Genomic DNA, 15,777 nt, shown 5'->3' with positions numbered 1-15,777 from the left:
TAATCCTGCTTAAGAATTGCCAACATGCTCCTAATTTTTCATCTGAATTCATAAAAATTACTAGAAGCTTGCTGATTACGTTTAGCAGTCAAGACAGTTATCCTCTAAATTTACATCACTTAAATGCTTTGGGATTATGTAACTGAAGCTATACATAACCCTTTGAAAATAATGTGTATATAAATATTTCTACAGAACTGAACAATCTCCCCCCTTGTTCCTTATACTGAAAACACATATTTTAAAAGTCTTAAAAATTAAGACTGGGGTGATTTATTAATCTTGTTAAGCACTCTGATACAAAGCATATAAAAGGCCACAGACCAGTAAATAAACGACGTGGCTTTGGCTACCTTACAACTGCTGCTACACCATTATCAGCAAAACACACTTTTTCATCACTTTTAAGGAAGGAGTCCAAATAGCAAATAAAAGTTTTACTACTTCTCGGATTAAAAAGTTTAATAAAGCTTTAAGTATTTGCTGGTTTAAATATTACCAATCTAAAAAAAATATTTAAAAAAATTTTAGTTAACACAAGATTTATAGAGAAAGTTACTAGGTTTTGAAGGCAAGGCATTTGGTTCCTATGCCATAAGAAACTTTTCCTTTGAATTTATCAATTAGTAAAGTAGCAGATTGTATTATAGACCTCGAGTCACTTAAATTTATATAGGTTATTAGCATTATCTTTAAATATACAATATAAACAAAACTGTACATACATGGCATATTAACTTTGTTTTCCAAAATAATAGGCAATTCATTAGCTAAAGACACCATAGTTTGCAAAAACAAAAGGCACATCTGAAAAAATACATGCCCTTTTCTCCTCTATGATGGGGTTAGGTAGTCTTTTTGTTTACATTTTGGCTAAATAATACACAGTGCATTCTATTATTTTCATTCTATTTTTCATTTTTGTCTTTAGCAGCAAATTCTGGCATTTAAGACATGGCATTAACAAGTTTAAGAACAATGGGTGTTATTCACAATTCTCCTAAATGTAAAAACTAGAAGATGGTCAAAGAAGTTAAAAAATCAGTAACACCATACACCTCCTATATTTGTGTAAATTTATTGCCTTAAAAAGGCAGCTATTACTCAAATCTGAAAAATTCCACAAATGCACTACCCCTTTTCAGTGCAATCAGTCACTTTAAACCATATTTTAGCAGAGACTACAGTGCAAATATAAATTCTTTATACTGGCCTTTTGGCAGCACTGAGGATCCAAGACAAGGCAATGCTACTGATCACCTGAGGATAATGACGAAGGACTTTTGTATTTTTATTTTTCCGATTTTAAAAGCTTATTTGATCAGTAGCATTTTTAAGAGCATTATTTGTAAAAAGTACTAAAATACTATGCCTTTTTTTAATAAATTAAAAAAAACAACCTTTACAAATATCATTCCAGTGTCATTGACTACATATGGCTACGGTCATTGAGGAGTTTCTGCATTTTCTAGCAAAGGCAGTCTATACAATGGGGGGTGTGAAAGCTCCCGTTTGTAAGTCTTTGGTGGCAGTTTTGGTAGGTGAGGGCTTGAATTCTGCCTTGGTGGAACAGGGGGAGCTTGAGGATGAGCAAGATTATTGTGACTAGAACTGAGCACGTAGCATCGACGTGGTACCCTTGGAGAGGGTGTGCTAGGAGGAGTGTTTGGTGAATTTGGACACGTGCTAACGTCTCTGAACCAGTCTGGATCTCTGTGAAGATGTCCCAGTGGAGGTGGCTGAAGATTAAATGGACAGTTTATAAAGTGTTCTGGAGGTCGAAGGGGAACTGGTGGAGGAGTATCAGGAAGAGGATCTCTCGGCGGTGGTGGAGGTGGACTATGCAGAGGCCCATCAAATGCACCGGTAGGAGCAGGAACTCTGGGTTTTACCTTTGGAGGAGGAGGTTGTCTTGGTGGAATAGCAGGGGGGTCATCATCAGATTTCATATTTCCCTTAAAAAAAAAGTAATTAAATTATATTTCTATTCTCCTGAAATATCTGCAAGAAAAAGTTATTAAAAGAATTGCCCTGGTCGGTGTGCTCAGTGGTTAGAGTGTTAGCCAGCATGCCAAAAGGTCAAGGGTTCGATTCCCGGCCAAGGGCATGTATCTGGGTTGCAGGTTTGATCCTGGCCCTGATCAGGGTGGGTTCAGGAGGCAATCAATTGATGTCTCTCTCTCACATCAATGTTTCTCTTTCACTCTGCCCTCCTTCCTCCCATCCACTCTTCCTAAAAATCAATGGGAAAAATATCCTCTAGTGAGGATTAACAATAATTGAATAAATGAATGAAAGAAAATTTCTATGTGTCAAGTTAAATCCAGGAGTTCAAAATAGGTTAATTTGATTCAGATTTATGACTAAATTACTCCCAGTTTAATTCAGGGCCCCAGTTTAATATTTTTATATATGAGATGTTTTAATTAAAATCCTAGAACATAACACCAAAGGTTATCTTGCTTTGTATATACATTTCATAAACTTATGTATTTTTATTATAATAATAGGCAAGTGAATGAAAAGTATATATAGTTTTGCAGACATGAAAGAACATGATGTTAAGAGGATTTAATATCCAGCTGCTGCTTTCTGGCCACCTACTTCTACTTTTCCCAGTGAGTCTTAGAGTAATGGTTTGAAAAGTATGATCCAGGGACCAGCACTAACAGCAACAGTGGGGAACTTGTTAGAAATGCAAATTATTGAGCCTCACCCCAGACCTACAGAATCAGAAACTCTGGCAATCTGGTTTTTAACAAGCCTTCCAGGAGATTGATGCATCCTAAAGTTTGAAGAATGCTTTGAATATTAAAGTTATATCCACCTCTACTAGTACAGGAGCAAAAATGTACTTCTGAGTATTTGTGAATCTGCCCAGTATCTTTTTTAGAAAAAGTATTACGAGTAATTATTTAAAGTATTTTTCAAATAAAACAACCCAAATGTTTAAAAACCATAAAGGGTACCCACATTTTAACTGATAAGACTCTTTAGAAGGACAAGCACTGTTTTAAAGATTTACAACTTTGAATGAGATGAGGCAAACCTAAGTCCTGCTGAGTACCTTGGAATTTGAAGTATCATGATCAAATTTTTTTCGAGGAGGAAGAGGAGGAGGAATCAGTGGCTCTTCACTTAGTTTATGTAAACTACCACACGAACTGAAGAAAGACTCTGTGGGTTAAAAAGATTAGTTTAACCACAATATATAGTACATTCATTACATAAATTTAATTTCAATTTGTGATAACCTCTGCTATGGCATCTGTCAGACTGTACTGTAGCTGACTATTGGTTTATCTAACCTCTCCATTAAACTGTAAGCTTTCTGAGGGGAGTGTGTATTTATTTTTGTATCCCTAGCACTTAGCACAATGGTACTACCTGGCATGTAGTAGGTACTATAACTAAATAAAAGCATATAATTTCATTAAGATTAAATAGAGATGTCGAATAGGTCACTGAATATCTGAATCTAAAGGTTAAGAGAGAGATTCTGGGTAGAGGAAAAAATTGAGGAACTATCATCATATAGATGATATAAGACTAAATGAGACAAGCAAGCAAGTGAGAAAAAAAGAGGGCCAAGTACTGAGTCTCAGGGCTTTCCAACGTTAATAGGTTAAGAAAATGAAGAGAAATCAGTAAGAGAGATTAAGGAGCTAAAAGTAGAAAAACCAAGAGAGTGGATGAACAATGTCATCTTCATGTATATTACTTCTGTTCCAAAGAAATGATATTTTTGTATAAACAAAGGCTGAGACTTCATCTTTCTTGTTTGCCACTGAATCCCTTGTACTTAGCAGAGTGACTGGTACAAAATAAGTACTCGATTTTCTGTTGAATGAATAAGACCAAAGGGAGTGAATATTTTTATGATTTGATATGTTTTCAGATTTCTTTCTAGTAGGGTCAAACTAATATACCAATCTATAAGGGTTAAGTAATGTATGAAAGAACCTTTTAACATAGGCTTGCTCTTGTTTTGATCTGGATGGTTTATTCATGTCCATTGTTAATGGATTCTTGCTATTTTTCTCATTGTATGTGAGCACTTTTCATAGTTATTTTATTTCAAGATTTATTTTAGGATATTCACAATTTTAGGCAGTTATTCTCAGTATTTTTAAATTAAATTTCAAACATTTTCTTTATCATGTGAAAAATATATTTTACTACCATCCAAAATAATGGTGTTAGCCCTAGCTGGTTTGGCTCAGTGGATAGAACATCAGCCTCTGGACTGAAGGGTCCCAGGTTCCATTCCAGTCAAGGGCACATGCCCGGGTTACAGGCTCAATCCCTAGTAGGGGGTGTGCAGGAGGCAGCGGGTCAACGATTCTCGCTCATCATTGATGTTTCTATCTCTCTCCCTCTCCCTTCCTTTCTGATATCAATAAAAATAAAAAAATAAAAAAGCAAATATTATAAAATGACATAGTGTTATGGACTGAATTGTATTCCCTCCCAAAATATGTGTTGAACTCTAACCCCAGTGCCTATAAATGTTGACTTTATTTGAAAATACAGTCATAAATAATCAAGTTAGTATGAAAGCAGGCCCTAATCCAGTATGACTGGTGTCTTTTATAAGAAGAAGAGACAAAGAGACACATAGAGAAGATGGCCATGTGACAACAGAGACAGAGACTGAAGCAATGCATCTACAAACCAAAGGATGCCAAGGATTGCCAGCAAATGCCAGCAGCTAGAAGAGGCCAGGAAAATTCTCCCCTACAGGTTTCCGAGGGAGCATGGCCTTGCCAACCCCTTGATTTTTGGTTTTCTAGCCACTAGAACTGTGCTCTTTTAAGCCACTCAGTTATGGTATTTTATTACAGCAGCAATATAAACTAATATACATAATAAAAACATTTATACCACAGAACAAGAAAATTAATAAAATACAGAAACTTCAATTAAACCAGGAAACATCTGAATCCTGAAGCATCAATGCATGAAGGTAGACTACAATGTATATGAAGGAGAAAAATGGATAAGATGAAACCCACATGTCTATAGTCAGTGATATTGAGAAAAAGCAGCAAATATGCCCCAAAAGAACCAAGGGATCAGGAGTAAAGGCACTTGGTACAATGGATGGCATGGGCATGAAAACAGAAGACTTGATTAAGTCTATATAAAGGGCAATTAGAACTCCAACCCCATTCTCCACTTTGTGAGGCCAAGCAATTACCTCATCCCACCACTGGGACTTTTACTTTCTGGAGAATCTAAAATTCAGACATGAGACACTAGTTTATGATAGGGAACTGCTGTTAATTTCAAGTGTTTTAGCATTATTTGCTTTTTAAAATAATTAAAATAAAGTTTGGAATTAAACATTTAAAAGAATAAACTTACTTTTCTCATAAGACAAGGGGCTCTCTTGCTACTATCTAAATCATATACATTTTACTATGATAGAAGCAGAAGTCCTCCAGAATGGGAGAATTATTCCCAAAGATGCTATGTCCTTCCCGAGTTATTTTGTTTTAAATAAATGACGGTAGAAAGAAAGGTGACAACATTTACACCATAAATTATGAAATAATTAGGAATAGCAGAATAGTGATTTACTCAAAATACTGCTTTAATAAGTTCATGTGACAAAATAAGTGATCATGGGCTAGCCTGGGAACCTAATAAACATTTAGTATATTATGCTTATGGGAAAATGAATTGGAAGAGATGGGGAAGAGAAGAGGTAACTGATATGAAATCATTTCCCATTCCATGCCCAGTTATGTGCTAGATGCTCTATATAAGTTATATCATTTGATCCTTAATAAGCTTACAGATGCTAAGTAATTTGTTCAATGGTCACACAGCCCCTAAAACATAGATAGGCTGCAAAATGATGAAAACAAACTATAGTAAAGTTTAAATAGTACCCAGTTGTAAGCAAATAATCCAATTTATTATAAAAATTTCACTCAAATATCAAATTTTTAAAATGCTGTTAAGCCCAAAATACTCATATACAAATTTAATCAACTTAATTATTATCTTCATAATCATTTCATTAGAATCAACTAAAATTCTTACTTACTTGAATGTGGCAAGAGAACTGGAGCAAAGATGCTATTGCTGCCTATGGGAATGAGAAAAATTAATTTGAAAAGGAAGATATGTATGATTTTTTAAATATGACTGCATAAAGTAACATGTAATAACACACACAGAGTACAGAATTTTATCATCTTTTGCCATCTAAATTTTTTAAAGAAATGAACCCAGTACTCTGTACCTGGAATCCAGTTTTTTCTTTATCAGCATTAGTTTACGCTCTATCACAGTCTCTTTATAAATTTCCTTCACAGAACTTATCTGCTTTTTTTCTTATTCATTGTCTATTGCTCTCTTTAGAGTAGTAGTGGTGTTCAAAAGGTACTAAAGAAATTTTGTTGAATGAATAAATTAGAAAATAATGTGCATAAACAATGCAGGAATGATGTTTTACTTCCTTGTGTTAATTGCTGTTTTCACATTTCACTGTCACTTTCTATGCTAATAGAGTTTGAAAAGGATTCTATAGTTTCCTAATTAAAAAATGAGAATTACCTTAAACACAAGATTCCTTTTTTTTTTACCAAATGGTTTACATCAAATACATACCACAGGAACTGTTCAGATCCACATCTAAAAACACACTAAGGTCTGAAGAAGCAGATACTGGTGGAGTAGATGGTGTATTTGGAGAGGTTGGTGCTGACACTGTTGACTCAAGCTCAGTTTCAGCAATCCGACTAAAGCTTATTTTACATGGTTCTCTTTCTAATGGTGTTGGATGACCTCGTAAAGTGCCTGAGGTAGAGCCATGTCGGCCTGTATTAGGCCTTATTCCAGGAGATTTTAAAGAGAAAGTTGATTTCCTGGGCTAGGAAAAGCAAACATAATTATCATTACTAATTTGTATGTATTTTATTTTTACGAGTTAGTGCTACTTTACTAATTCTTAGCATATAGTTATACGGGTACAATAAAATGCCATATAAGGGTACTATTTATCTTAGTAAAATACCATATAAGGGTACTATTTATCTTAGTAAAATACCATATAAGGGTACTATTTATCTTAGTAAAATACTTTGGATATATGACACAGACAACAGTGTGGTGACAGCCAGAGGGAAAGAGGGTTGGGGGAGGTGAAAGTGGGCAAAGGGGCAAAATGGTGACAGAAAGACACTTTACTTTGGGTGATGGATTCAAAATACAGTACAGTATGTAGATAATGTTTTACTGAGCTGTACACTTAAAACCTGTATAGTTTTATTAACCAATGCCATCCCAATAAATTCAATTTTTAAAAAAGAATACTTTGGAGAAACCAAGATGGCGGCTGCCTCTCACAACCACACCAAAACTACAACTAAAAGACAAAACATCACCCAGAACCACGGGAAAGCTGGACGAGTAGAAGTTCTACAACTAGAAGGAAAGAGAAAAGAGCATTGAGACGTGCACAAGCACGGAAAAGCTGAGGTACCGAGGCGAGCGAATTGGGCTGGCGGCTGGCGACTGGGTGTGCTGTTTTTTTCAACCCGAAGGGAGACACAAGCTCCCAATTACTCTGAACTCCAGTTTCCAGCGAGACTCTGGGGACCCAGGCTCCTACGGGGAGAAACTGGACTGTCTGCCATTGGGTCGGAAAGTGAGGGTGGCTTTCTTGCAAAGGTGCACGCAGGAAGCATTGTTTACTGTGCTGGGGCGCAGGACGTGGGGACATGGAAACTCAGAGCCGGCTGACTGGCAGCCATCGCTGTTTGCCACGCCCTAGCTTAGTGATTCCCTGAGACCCCGCCCCTCACAATTTACAAACCCACCCAAGCTCTGCGCAGTGGCTTTTGCATATAAATGGCCTGCCCTATCGCAGCTTAACCTAACAAACTGCAGCTCTGGTCAGATAGTTCCAAAACCTCCAAACCTCAAGCAAAGAGGAGAAATCTGCAGATCTCACTGTAGCTCCTGCTGGGTGGCCTCAGACAGTAGCTGACCTGCACCCATTTGGAGATCCAGAAGCCAGTGAACCTAGTCAGTGTGAGACGACACCAGATTTCAACTCCTCACATCCATAAGTGACACATTCAAGAGGCAGACTCAGTGAGCACCAAAGCCCCACTGAAAAAAGTCCTGCTCCATAAGGGTGTTTCCAGCACAACAGTTCTTCCATTATAGACACAGTGGGTCCTCACAGCCAATTGGCCTGGAGGTCAATTCCTCCCAGTGTACCAACAGCAATCAAGGCTTAACTACAACAAGACTTTGCACTCAGCCCACAAAGGGGTGCACCAAGAGTGTCCACCTCAGGTGATAGGGGAGGCTGAGCCACTGGGCCCTATAGGTCACCTACCACAGAAAACCACCCCATCAACACAGGTAAGCAGCCAAAATGCGGAGACAAAGTAACATGTCACGAATGAAAGAAATGGAGGAAAGCAAACTACTGGGCATAGAGTTCAAAACCACATCTATAAGGTTACTCAAGAATCTTCTATAAACCTCTGAGGAACTTAGTGAGACCTTTAAGGATCTTAATGAGAATGCCAAAAAAATGGAAAAGGACCAGTCAGAAATTAAGCATACACTATCTGAAATAAAGAATGTACAGAAATTCAACAGTAGACCAAAGGACCCCAAGAATCAAACCAAAGATTTGAAATATGAGGAAACAAAAGACACCCAATCAGAAAAACAAAAAGAAAAAAGAATCCAAAAATATGAAGATAGTGTAAGGAGCTTCTGGGACAACTTTAAGTGTATCAACATCCGAATTACTGGGGTGCCAGAAGAAGAGAGAGAGCAAAATATTGAAAACCTATTAGAAGAAATAATGACAGAAAACTTCCCCTACCTGGTGAAAGAAATAGACTTACAAGTCCAGGAAGCACACAGAACCCCAAACAACCCCAAACAAGAGGAATCCAAAGAGGACCACACCAAGACACATCATAATTAAAATGCCAAGGGCAAAAGACAAAGAGAGAATCTTGAAAGCAGCAAGAGAAAAACGGTTAGTTACCTAAAAGGAAGTACCCATACGACTGTCAGCTGATTTCTCGGCAGAAACTATGCAGGCCAGAAGGGAGTGGCAAGAAATATTCAAAGTGATAAACAGCAAGAACCTACAACCAAGATTACTCTACCCAGCAAAGCTACCATTTAGAATTGAAGGTCAGATAAAGAGCTTCACAGACAAGAATAAGCTAAAGGAGTTCATCACCACCAAACCAGGACTATATGAAATGCTGAAGGGTATTCTTCAAGAGGAAGAAGAAGAAAAAGGTAAAGATAAAAATGATCAACAATAAAATGACAACAAATACATGCCTATCAACAAGTGAATCTAAAAATCAAGTGAATAAAAAATGTGATGAACAGAATAAACTGATCAGTATAATAGAATCAGTGGCATAGAAAGGGAGTGGACTGACAATTCTTGGGGGCTAGGGGGTGTGAGGGGTGCGGGAAGAGACTGGACAAAAATCTTACACCTATAGATGAAGACAATGGCGGTGGGTAAGGGCATGGGGTAGGGAGGGGAATCAGGTGGAGGGGAACTATGGGGGGAAAAAAGAGGAACATCGGTAATAATCTGAACAATAAAGATTTATTAAAAAAAAAAAACTAACAAGAAGTTCAAGATGTGACAGAACCAAGTGCGAGGTCCAGTCCTTCTGAGTGTTGTGATCTGTTGCAATTGCACAGGTCTCATTCTCATGAAGGTGTGTCTGAGCATGTCCATCTCATCCATTTCACATAAATAAACTTCAGGAAGAATTTCAGGCACAGAAAACCCTTCATTTTTGTAATTACATTCCATATTACCTGTCTTCTGTCTGCTAATAATAATGTCTTACTCTGATAGAAAGCATGTAGGTAGAGTGGACCTATCCCTAGGAATGAGGAAAGGGTCATCCTATCCCTAGGAATGAGGAAAGGGTCATCCTAGATTGAACAGTGACCTTTTTTTTTTTTAATCCTCACCGAAGGATATTTTCCATTGATTTTAGAGAGAGTGGAAGAGAGGGGGAAAAGACAAAGAGAAACACTGATGTGAGAGAAACACATCACTTGGTTGCCTCTTGCACGCGCCCCGACCAGGGCCCGGGTGGAGGAAAAGCCTGCAACCAAGGTATGTGCCCTTGACCAGAATCTAACCTGGGATCCTTCAGTCTGCAAGCCAACACTCTATCCACTGAGCCAAACTGGCCAGGGCTCAGTGACTTTTTTGTATGACCTTGAGAAAGTCACATTATCTACTTTCAATTATTTTACTTAAGGAGTAATATTTAATCATATAATCTCTATCATCTCTTCAGGTACTGAATCTCAGAGTCTTTTCATTAAAGACATTCTGGACAATTGATAGATATACCAGTTTCAAAATGTTATAGCATTATTCCCATAACACACAAAATATTCACCAAATACCAAAATATTTCCATAAAATTTTATTTCTCAGTTGTCTCCCACCCTAAAGGTTTACAATTTTTAGAGGACAGAATTAATATACACAAATTGCCAGTTATAAAAACCATCATGGGGGTGTAAAGTACAACATAGGGAATCTATATATATAAAAGCCCAGCAACCGTTAAGGCGGAACGACCTGAATGATTAGTCGCTATGACATGCACTGACCACCAAGTGGCAGACGCTCAATGCAGAAGCTGCCCCCTGGTGGTCAGTGCGCTCCCACAGTGGGAGCACCACTCAGCCAGAAGTCGGGCTCACAACTGGCAAGCGCAGTGGCAGAGGCAGGAGTCTCTCCTGCCTTCATGGTAGCACTAGGGAGCAGTGAGCCAAGTGGTAAGGAGAGAACAGGCAGGTAGTAAGGAGCAAGCAGGTGGGTGGTTAGGAGCGAGGGGTCCCAGATTGCAAGAGGGATGTCCCACTGCCAGTTTAGGCCCAATTGGCTTAAACTGACAGTCCTGGATTGTGAGAGGGCGCAGGCCAGGCTGAGGGACACTCTCCTGTGCACAAATTTCATGCACTGGGCCTCTAGTATAGTCAATAATTACATTTGGTGTCAGATAGTTACTGGACTTGTTGGGGTGATCACTTCATAAGGTATATAAATGTCTAATCACTATGTTGTACACCTGAAACTAATATTGTATATTAATTGTAATTAAACAATAAAATAAAAAATTCTTTTTACAAAAAAAATACTTTGGGGTTTGATTGGCTTAATTTTAAGATGGACTTGAGTATAAGTAAACCTCTTCATACTGCAGAAATAAAATTCTTAAAAATCTGTGTGAATAACTTTTTGCTCTCAAAACACTTTAGCCTTCAAGTCATTGATATCAATTTTACAAATATTTTCTGTGGATATAATATATGCACCATATTATGATAAGTGTTTCTGAAAAAAAAAAAAAAAAAGAGACCTTGCTTTTTTCTTCCTAATAGTAAATGACCAACTTCTACAATGCCACTCTAGAGGAACTGCTATCATTGTCCCCCCACCTCAACCTGCTCTCTTTAAAAAATTCTCATAGTGAAATAAAAACACATGAAACTCAGATTCAGATAACTTGAATTAAAATCTCAACTGTCAATATCTTAGCTATGCAGCTCTGAAAAAGTTATTTAAACTCCTTTGAGCCTCCGTTTTTACGTTGGTAAAGCAAGAGTAAGATGCATATCATACAACTGTTGTAGAAATGAGCTAATATGAAACTATAAGCGTACTGCTCGGCCCAAGTGTTTTTACTTCCTTTCACATCTTGCTTCACTTCTAGCTACTAAGAATTGGTCTTCCACTATTTCGATTGCCACTGTAAACCCAAGGAATAACTAGGAACTGTACCAGCAAATTTTAACAAAAGAGGTGGGTTCTAGTGACAACCATGGTGCTCTAATGGCAGGAGTCATGGTCAAGCCAGAAGAACCATGATACACCTGCTTACTTCTTCTCAGGTCTTTCCATCATTTCCTGTTTCATCCAGCTACCTGTCATTTTAGGTTCTCACTTTCTCACAGCTTTCCCCCTTACATTAGGATGGATAAAAAGTGAATAGAGAAGTGGCACTAAGATAAATGATAAACCAGATTTTATCAAAAGGCTAACATTTCCCCCACAATATGTAATTTTAGAAATAGTATACTACTATAAAACAAAACATTTAAAAACAGCTCTTCAAGCCCTGGCTGGGCGACTCAGTCAGTTCAAGCATTGTCCCATACCCCAAAAGGTTACATGCTCCATCCCCAGTCGGGGTATGTATGAGGGCAACCAATCAATGTCTCTCTCTCTCTCTTCCCCCTCTCCCTTCCTTTCTTTCCATTTCTCCCTCCTTTTCTCTCCCCTTTTCCCCCTCTATCTTTCTAAAATCAATTAAAAAACAACAATATATCCTCAGGTAAGGATTAAAAGAGACCCAGCTATTCAAGTAAATTACAATTTTAATGGAAATAGGTTGTTAAACATTGAAGATAATATTGTTTTAAAAACAGTTTTTTCAAAATTGTAATGAACTTACAAATCGAGGTGGCTGTTTGCAGTTTCGGGGTTCAATTTCTAGTGATTTGTTGAACAAATAATCTGTAAACTCTTTTTCAGAAGCACTTCCCATGGGGTTAAGGTTTTCAAAGAATCGCTGGAATTAAATATCCATAAGTATATGTTTTAGATCTTGTTAAAACATTTATTTTATCAACAGATTAAGAGATCATAATGTCTGAAAGTCCACAAGGATTTCTGATTCCAATCTTTCTGCTTTCAAATAAAATTGTATAGAAGTTATATATTCTAGTCTTAAAGTTCTATTAGAAGATGAACAGATTTTCACTTATTACCACATAATGGCTTTATCCCTCAGTTAATATGATCCCTACTCATCATAACAACAAAATTATCACCAGTAAATTATCAAGAGTTTACAACAGAATTATAGTTATAATCCACAATGAAACTTTGACAATCAGAAAAAAAGAGAGCTAAATTGGACAAAGGTTTATTCAAAAGCAATTTCGAGAATCCTATATAATGAAAGTGTAATATGCAAATCGATTGAACGGTGGAACAAGCAGTCAGGGGGGGCAGGGCCGGCGAGGTGTCACCAGGCCAGCCAAGGTGCATGCCAGCGGGCAGAGGGAAGGGACGGCAATGGGGTAGGGGGTGGGGCGGCAGCAACCAGCAGCGGTGGGGCAATGGGGGCTGGTGCCATCCCCTGATCGCCTACCTGGTCGCCTCCCGCAGAGGGAGGCCACTGGCAGCAGCAGCAGCAGCGGGATGATTCAGGGCAGGGCCACCCAGCACCGTCCCAAGATAGGTCTGCTGGGGTTGCCTCCCACAGAGAGAGGCCACCAGTGGCCATGGCACAATTGGGGGCAGGGCCGGTCACTTGCTGCCCGCACCATCCCCATTGGCCTGCCGGTCACCTTCCACAGAAGGAGGCCAGACTGTGGCTTAGGCTTACTCCCCGCTCCCCTAAGCCATCAGTAGGACATCCCCTGAGGGCTCCCAGACTGTGAGGGGGCAGGCTGGGCTGAGAGACCCCCTCCAGTGCATGAATTTCATGCACCAGGCCTCTAGTAATAAACTTATCTAGTAAAATAACCTTTTTCTTTATGAAATAATATTTTATAAGCTTAAGTTTTAGAAAATTTAAATGATTCAGTAAAATGCAAAAAGACAAACAGTAATTTCATTAACTAGAGATTTCACTATAATGTTTCACTATTAAATTATTCTTGTTTTAACTGTGTGTGAATGTTTATGGATACATAGATTACATGTTATGAAAAATTGGGATCACACCACAGTTATTTTTAACCTTTTAAAACTTTATATTCAATTATTTTGCCCTTATGGTTTACTTATTTTATAAAATACAAATATTAACTCTCTATATAACTCTATATAAAATCCGTTCATCTATAGTATGTCATCAGATGGATGTTCCAAAAAATATTTCACCAATCTCCATATAGGTAGTTATCTATATAGGTGCTTTCTAATTCTTTCTATTACAATAATAATTATTGTTATTATTAACTCCTTGTGCATACATTTTTCTGTACATTTTTTTATTTCCTTAGAAACATTTCTTTGAAATAAATTACTGGATTTAGCTTTATTTGATTTTGAAGTGGTTTAGTTAGAATTGTATATAATAAACAAGTATTGGGTTTTAGCTTTAGCAGTACACAAAATTAACTATAGAATTTCTAGTATGAACTACTTCCATTTTTCAGGCATCCTGTCAATTTCAAGAAAATTATATTACATTGAAACAGGATAACTATGTTAAATCATATGAATCAATAGCAATTTAAAGACTTTTATAAAGTTACTAGAGACCCAATGCACAAAATTCATGCAAGGGGCTGGTGCCCCTGTCCCCTCCCATCTCCCCTCGCCACCCCCACTGCAGCCGCCTCTCCTTCAACCCCCCCCCCCCCCCCGCCGCAATCCCCTCCTCCGTGGCTTGGTCTGGGAGGATGTCTGGTCTAATTAGCATATTTTGCTTTTATTATTATAGATAATAGCAGTGTTCTTGTTTTTCTCATTGTTTACTCTATTTTTTAATATAATTTAGCTTGGTTAATTATGGTTTGAAAAGTAAATAGCTACTTGATCTACATTTGAAATTTACTTTGGTTCAATCATAAAGAAAGCATTCTCTGCACACCACACAACCTCATCTCCAAAAGAATGCTTTAAAACAGTGGTTCTCAACCTTTCTAATGCCGCGACCCTTTAATACAGTTCCTCATGTTGTGGTGACCCCCAACCATAAAATTATTTTCGTTGCTACTTCATAACTGTAATTTTGCTACTGTTATGAATCGTAATGTAAATATCTGTGTTTTCCGATGGTCTTAGCAGGGTCGCGACCCACAGGTTGAAAACCGCTAGCAGGGTCGCCTAAGACCATCAGAAAACAGAGATATTTACATTACGATTCATAACAGTAGCAAAATTACAGTTATGAAGTAGCAACGAAAATAATTTTATGGTTGGGGGTCACCACAACATGAGGAACTGTATTAAAGGGTTGCGGCATTAGAAAGGTTGAGAACCACTGCTTTAAAAGATGGTAGGAAGTGTATATAGGAATGGTTGGCCCAATGATGAGAGAATGGGATGAAATAGTAGCTTATCACCATTTTCTTTAGAGCAGGTATCTGTCTACATTTTTATAATAGCGTACTTTAGACTTTAGGTCATTCTTTCTTAGGATTTTAGGGTACTTTGTTTTGAACTGAGAACAAAGAACAGTGACCATCTTATAATTTAGGAGGGAAGAATGGTGGCCATTTTCATTCAATATGCCCAACCTGCAGACTACATCTGAAAGTTTAGCATAATTTTTACTGTGAGGTGAACTTATTCTGATATAATTATTTTATGTTCTGAATTTCAAATAAGTATAATACAATAAAATTCATTTAACATAAATATCCTATATAATAAAAGGGTAATATGCAAATAGACTGAACAGCAGAACTGAACAACCAATCAAAGTGTAATAGGCTAATGATATGTAAGGCTGCTCAACTGCTCGCTATGACGTGCACTGACCACCAGGGGGCAGATGCTCCGACCAGTAGGTTAGCTTGCTGCTGGGGTCCGGCCAACCAGGACTGAGCAAGATGGGCTGGACATGCCCTGGAGCCCTCCTGCGGCCCCTCCCCGATCGTGCACCAGTGGAGTCCCTCAGGCTGGCCTGTGCCCTCTGGCAATCCGGGACCCCTCAGGGGATGTCGGAGAGCCACTTTCAGCCCGATCCCACAGGCCACTCCCCTTGGGAGGGT

The 15,777-nt window shown here is 38.1% G+C and overlaps 1 protein-coding gene across 2 annotated transcripts in view; it reads right to left on the bottom strand.

Moving 5' to 3' along the window:
* Positions 1-243: 243 nt before the first annotated feature.
* SOS2 (SOS Ras/Rho guanine nucleotide exchange factor 2) overlaps positions 244-15,777 on the bottom strand; it is a 112,246-nt gene continuing 96,712 nt past the window's right edge. For both annotated transcript variants that reach the window (XM_080669427.1, XM_080669428.1), the window contains 5 exons: positions 12,498-12,614; positions 6,622-6,883; positions 6,056-6,097; positions 3,068-3,177; positions 244-1,955 (listed from right to left, as the gene is read on the bottom strand). In XM_080669427.1, coding sequence (XP_080525553.1) covers positions 1,446-1,955; positions 3,068-3,177; positions 6,056-6,097; positions 6,622-6,883; positions 12,498-12,614 — 1,041 coding nt within the window. In that variant the 3' untranslated portion in view covers positions 244-1,445. The remainder of the gene's footprint in view (positions 1,956-3,067; positions 3,178-6,055; positions 6,098-6,621; positions 6,884-12,497; positions 12,615-15,777) is intronic.

The sequence above is a fragment of the Plecotus auritus genome (genome assembly GCF_963455305.1).
Source record: "Plecotus auritus genome assembly, chromosome: 1".
Lineage (NCBI taxonomy): Eukaryota > Metazoa > Chordata > Mammalia > Chiroptera > Vespertilionidae > Plecotus > Plecotus auritus.
This window is presented reverse-complemented; position numbering and strand designations above follow the sequence as displayed.